This window comes from Peromyscus eremicus, chromosome 23 (genome assembly GCF_949786415.1).
Source record: "Peromyscus eremicus chromosome 23, PerEre_H2_v1, whole genome shotgun sequence".
NCBI lineage: Eukaryota > Metazoa > Chordata > Mammalia > Rodentia > Cricetidae > Peromyscus > Peromyscus eremicus.
In genome coordinates this window covers 42401567-42407855 of record NC_081438.1, presented here as the reverse complement: position 1 = coordinate 42407855, position 6289 = coordinate 42401567, and the positions used below count along the sequence as shown (strand labels likewise).

General features: G+C 51.6%; 1 protein-coding gene across 1 annotated transcript; it reads left to right on the top strand.

Moving 5' to 3' along the window:
• The first annotated feature begins 2166 nt into the window (after positions 1-2166).
• Clec4g (C-type lectin domain family 4 member G) lies at positions 2167-6082 on the top strand. Its single transcript, XM_059249668.1, has 9 exons — positions 2167-2221; positions 2610-2720; positions 3335-3388; positions 3563-3625; positions 3768-3872; positions 4345-4434; positions 4619-4767; positions 4876-4991; positions 5643-6082. Exons 1-9 carry the CDS (start codon positions 2167-2169, stop codon positions 5779-5781), a joined length of 882 nt encoding a protein of 293 aa, XP_059105651.1. The 3' UTR covers positions 5782-6082.
• Positions 6083-6289: the final 207 nt, after the last annotated feature.

The following is a 6289-nucleotide window of genomic DNA, read 5'->3' as shown; positions in this document are numbered from 1 at the left end:
CTTCCCCGAGCACAGGTGGGAGGTGATTTGTTTATAGGAGCAGGGCAAGGAAGCAGGGGCCACAGTGTGAAAAGAACGGCATTTCCTCTCCCAGCAACTGTTCCTGGCCGTGGCATGTGGCCCTGTTGGCCCCTTTCCCATCTATGAAAAATTTAACATAGTGTCTGTTTCCTGACCATCCCCTGAAATATGAACACCCAGAAGAAAAGAATTTGTTCTCTGATTTAACCCAATTCTCAGAGAAATTTCTGTCAAACATCAGATATCCAATATTTGTTTAAAGAATACATTACATTTAGTAGTTGGGGAGATGTTTTGTATTGATTTGGGCTTGGGTTTGAGTTTGTTGTTTCTTTGTGACAGGGTCTCGGGTAGCCCAGGCTGGCCTCAGACTCATCTCGGTAGCCAGATCTTCTTGACTCGCCCTCCCAAGCGCTGGGGTTACAGGTGTACCGCGGCATCCAGTAGGTTCCCGACTGGGGAACCTGTCCAGGGATTTGTGCATGATAGGCAAGCATTCTCCTGACTTTACCACAGCCCCAGGTTCATCTGGTTATGTTTTCGTTTTTGCAGGGAGATTTTCTTGGGTTTGGGTTTGTTTTTGAGACTCGGGCTCATTATATTGTAATCCAGGTTGACCCTTAATCTCTAAGCTCCAGATCTTCCTGCCTCAGCACATAAATGTGGCAGCCAGGGGTCAGCCAAGGGTGTTCTTCCTCAGGAGTTGCACACTTGTGTGTGTGTGTGTGTGTGTGTGTGTGTGTGTGTGTGTGTGTGTGTGTATTTTCAATTACATTTATTTATTTACTTTGTGCATAGGTTTCCATATGCATGTGAGCCCACACAGGCCATGGCACATGTGTGGTCAGAGGACAACTTTCCGGAGTTGGTTCTCCTTCCATGTAGGTCCTAGACTCAAACACAAGCCATCAAGCACCGTGGCAAGTACCTTTGACATGGCCTCTCACGGGACCTGGAACTCACAGATGCTCCAGGAATTGCCTGTGTCCACTTCCCCGGTGCTGGGATTACAAGTGCATTCCACCTCGCCCAGCTATTTCCTGAGTACTAGGAATGAGATCCACACCTGCGTGTTTCCACAGCAGCACTCTATGGACTAAGCCATCTCCCAGCCCCGTGACATCAGTTGCTTATCACAGTATCCCTTTGGGAGAGGCCCTGACATGTTCCCCCTTTTTCACAAAGGAGAAAACGTCTAAGCCACATACCACCTGTAGCCCCACCCACTCTCCCCAGCAGAAGAACCTGCTAGCTTCGTTAACAAGCTCCTACAAAACTATTTGATCACTCCTGACCAGTGTCAGCTGAATTCGCATCAAGGTGCCTGACCAACACTTTCAGGTCAGGGTCACACCTAAGGAGCTTTTTCAGGATCCAGTAGGGTCCTGAAACGCTTACCTGGGTTCAATGTTTTCCCCCTCAGGAGAAATCTCAGCCCTGAGCCCATAAGAGACAGAGACCAGAGCTGGAGGAGAGGAGCAGCTCAGTCAGCAAACTGTCTGCCTTGCAAGCATGAGAACCGAAATTGGGTCCCCAGTAGCTACACTGACAGAGACGGTTGATGGGGTGCACCCCGATGCTGAGGTAAGGGACACAGGTGGGTTTCTGGGGCTTTGGGCCCAGCCTACAGTACTTAGCAAGTTCCTGGCCATTGAGAGATCCTGTTTCAGGGGAAAAGGTGCATGGGGGCCAACAAGGCAGCTCAGTAGATAAAGGAGCTTGCTGCCGAGCTTTAGTCCCAGGCCCCACACGGTAGAGAGAACCAACTCTCACAGGTTGGCCAGCACCCCAAACACACACTGTAACTAGATAAAATGCAATACGCTCTTTTAAAAGGTAGATGGTGCCTGGGTAACAAGACCCCAAGTTGTCCTCTGATTTCCACAGGCACAGAGAGACAGAGACAGAGAGAGCACAAGCTCTGAAGAGAAGGTCCCAGCACCTAGGAAATGCGGCCCCAATGACGAAGCCACAGGGGTTGGAGCTATCCCTCCCAGCCCCAGCCTTGCCCAGCACTGTGACGGCCATTGGCTGGATTCCCGCACACAGGAACTGAGGCCACAGGAATGGAAAGGAAGGAAGGAAGGGAGACAGGGTGGGGATCAAAATTTATATCCCTGTCCAGGGCTGGGTGCCACCACCATCATGGACACTGGTGGATACAGCGAGCTGGATGCTGCAATCGAGGAGGTCCCCAGAGGTATGAGCAAAGAGATCACCTCGTCGTCCTCCATGAGTCCCTCTGCTCTAACGTCTGGGGGGTGGGGGGGGTTGGGGAGGAGAAGAGACAGGACCATGCAGGAGACACCAGTGTATGGACAGGACTACAGAATGGTGGTGTCTGCACCGTGGGCGAGGACTCCCCAGGATCCAAAGGGCTGGATCCTGCACTGGGGAAAAGCATCCCTTGAGTCTCCCCCAGGAAACCTGGTGGGAGGGGGGCAGCTGTTATTCCAGCCATAGACCCAGTTACGCTGGCATCATAATTCTAACTCTGTCACTTAGGGACCACGTGGTGGTAGGGAGGGTGATTAAATTATCTGTACCTCCACCCTGGAGGAATCAAGAATCCATCCGCGCTCTACTAGGGCAGCTGGGACGCTGGGAGTACTACAAACAAAGGCTTTTCTTCCTGGTCTTGGCTTTCCTGGTGGCCACAGTGCTATGGGCTCTCGTTCTGAGCACCCTGTTGTCCAAGGGTGAGTGATTCTTTTTATGTGTACATGTATGTGCCTGTGTGAGGGTGTGACGCGCGTGTACAAGTGCCCACCGAGGCCAGATGGCATCAGCTCCCCTAGAGCTGGAGTTACAAGCAGTCGTGAGCTATCTCATGTGAGTGCTGAGAACCGAACTCAGGCTCTCTGGAAGAGCGCCTCGCTCTATCGCTCTGAACCATCTCTCCAGCCCACGAGAATGGTCTTTTAACCGGGACAAGTTGTATGCCGCCGCCGGGAGGGGAAGGCACAAACCTGTTCCCTCTGTGTGCACCAGATGGGGTCCTGGATGTCAGAGAGCATAAACTGGGGGTTCTCAACCTGTGGGTCTCGACCTTACAGTGATGAAGTAGCAACGACAATAATTTTATGGTTGGGGGGTCACCACAACATGAGGAACTGCATTAAAGGGTCGAAGCATTAAGCAGGTTGAGAACCACTGGTGTAAACCAAACATGTACCGGTTTGGTTCTGTGTGGTGCATTATGTATATCTCCTATCCGTATTCCTGACCTGTGCCTCTGTGGATACCAAAACACGGGTCCTCACACCCTCTGGGAAGGCGGAAGGTTCGCAATTCCTGCGGCTTCTCTCTGCAGCCTCCAGCGAGCGCAGGACACTGCTCAGCCGCCAGGACCTGCTGAAGACAAACGGTGCGTGCGGAGCTGCAGAGCACGGCGTCTGCGCCCCCTGGCGGTAGGAGGTGGGACTGCCAGGGAGTCAGAGACTGGGTAGTGAACAGCTGAGTCCCGGGAAATGGGGCTGATCCTGGATTGGAGAAGGGTGTCCCCTGACCTAGTGTGTGTGTGGTGGGGGGGTCATTCCAGCCTCAGAGCAAAAGATGATGTTGAGTGCCCTGAAAGAGGATGTCGGAGCCTGCAGGAACTGCTGTAAGAAACGGGCTTGGTGGAGGCTTGTGAGCTGTGGGGCTGGGAAATGGGACAGGTGGAGAGGGGCGGGGCGAGGGGAGGGGATAGAGGCACGTGGGGGAGGGGCTGGCTGGCCTCAGAAGGTCGCCCCATCCCCACATAGGCTCCGGGATTAAAGCGCAGTTGCAAACCACACTCGCTGAGTTTAAGGACATACAGGCAAAGCTGTTGGAGCAGGAGAGTACCCTTAAAGAACTGCAAGAGCGTGGTGAGAGCTGAAGCCGAGCACAACCCCCGATCCCCGACCTTCCCCGACCCCTGACCTTCCATGCCCGGCCATAGCCACATCCCTTCTTGGCAGTACAGTCCTGGACCCTCAGGTCCCTGATGACGGAACCTAGGGCTTCACGTGCTAGGCAGGCTTTCCTCACTGTCCCCCAGCCCCTCACTGGGGGATTCTAGGCAGATGCTCTAATACCAACACTCGTTTTACATTTTATTTTGAGACAGGGTCTCACTAAGTTGCCCGGGATGAACTTAAACTCTGTAGCCCAATTTAGCCTAGAACTTTCAATCCTCCTCTGCCTCAGCCTTCAGGAGTAACTGAAACCACCCCACCCAGATGGAAGTTGTTCTTGACCCTGATACCAACCATGAACTGACAATGGACATAGACCTTGACCTATATGTAAGTCCCAGTCTTAACCCAGCTCTAAATGTCCACCGTTCTGACCCTGTAGTGACCCAGGGCTTGGCTAAAGCAGGCAGAGATCGTGAGGACATCCGCAGTGAGCTGCTCCAGGCGCTGGAAGCTGTCAAGCAACAGAACAGTGAGCCAGAGAGGAGACCAAGGATGGGGAGGAGTGGACCCTGCCTGGGGCTTTCAAGGCTTCGATTTCCACCAGACACGCCCTTTGACCTAAACTGTGTTTCTCCGTTGTGCAACAGCCTCCATGGCATTCCAATGGCCCCATTCCATACCAATCCATCTCTCTGACCCTCACCACCCAACAGGATCCTGTGAGCAGTGCCCCACATCATGGCTATACTTCCAAGGCTCCTGCTATTATTTCTCTGAGACGCAGGCTATATGGGGCACAGCACAGAGCTACTGTTCAGGCCATGGTGCCCACTTGGTGATTGTCAAAGGCCCGGATGAGCAGGTATGCAGCTGGGACTTGGCAAAGGGGAATCAGAGTTCATCTGAACTGGTGTGTGTGGCCCGGGATGTCGGGCAGACTTGGCCAGCTGACATCTCCACTCCCTTCCAGGGCTTCCTGAGTCAGCATACACACGGCCGAGGCTACTGGTTGGGTCTGAAGGCGATTCGCCACCTCGGCAAGATTCAAGGCTATCAATGGGTAGATGGAGTCTCACTCACCTTCAGGTAAGGAGAAGGCTCCAAGAGAGATTTGAAAGGGGAGTTAAGTTTGATCCTAGGGAAAACGTTTTCAGATATGTCTAAAGACTAGATTCCTGGGAGAGGATTGTTGCTGATGCTTTAGTGGGTGTGTATATGGTGTGTGTTTAGCTGTGCACACCCATGCATGCTCATGCAAAGGCTAGGGGAGAACTCTGGATATTCTGTTCTACCATTCCTTGCTTTATTCCATTAAGACAGGGTCTCTCAGTGAACCTAGATCTAGGTTGACTAACAGCCAGAAAAACCCAGAAACTCTCCCATCTCTAAACCCCACCCTGCTAGGATCATAAACACATGCACAGCCATACTTGGATTTTTGTGTAACTCGTTGGGATTTGAACTCAAGTCCTTGTGTTTGTACAACAAGCATTCTTTTCCACTGAGCAATCTTCACTGTCCCTAAACTAACCTTTTAAGAATGGAAAAGCTAGATCCTGGGAATTGGCTAAGAGTTAAATTCTGAGCCCTTACAAATGTGCACTGCAGCTATAAACTCAAATTAGACATTTAAGATATCTATGCCAGAGCCAAGCAACAAAGGAAGGAAAGCTGAACCCTAGGTCTATTGTTAGCCCAGACTTCCAGTAACACACCCCCCACACTGAACCACCACAGCCACTGGAACTCTGGAGAGCCCAACGATTCCAGAGGACATGAGGACTGTATCATGATGCTGCACTCGGGGCTGTGGAATGATGCACCGTGTACCAATGAGAGGGATGGCTGGATCTGCGAGAAGAGGAGCAGTTGCTGATCCTGCCCAATGTCCCAGTGCCATGCCCATTGCCTCAGGGTGAATCAGAAGTGTGGCTCATGTTCCTTGAGCCCACCACCAAGGTTTTTTTTTCTATTGCACCATTACTAAGAGCCACTCAGCCTCACCAGTGCATGATTTGGAGACCCTAGCTCCAACTCACAAAATACTCTAAACCTCCCAGCTAACCTGACTCTTGTCAATTTCAAAATCACTGCTCTAAAGCCTTGGTCATATGACCCCCTCACCTACCTTCCTAGACAGTGTTAGAGCTGTTGTACCTTCCTGTATCCTCCTAGACCATCCCTCTGACTTGAGCTGTCTCCACAGAAAGGAGATCAATAAATGTTTGAGAGATGAATCCAAGCTCTGGGTCTATGTTGGAAAAGAGTGATCTTGCTATCCCACAAGGAACATACAAATTAAAAGTAATTTATTTTTTCCCAGGAAAGGTGTTCCAGAACCCAAACTGGGCTACAAGCAGCACGCTTGGCCAAAATGGCCAATG

Coding starts and splice junctions, on each gene's coding strand:
- Clec4g (XM_059249668.1), top strand. CDS start 2,167: ATGGACACTGGTGGATACAGCGAGCTGGATGCTGCAATCGAGGAGGTC. Junction 2,721..3,334: donor GAGCACCCTGTTGTCCAAGG/GTGAGTGATTCT, acceptor TTCTCTCTGCAG/CCTCCAGCGAGCGCAGGACA. Junction 3,626..3,767: donor CGGAGCCTGCAGGAACTGCT/GTAAGAAACGGG, acceptor ATCCCCACATAG/GCTCCGGGATTAAAGCGCAG.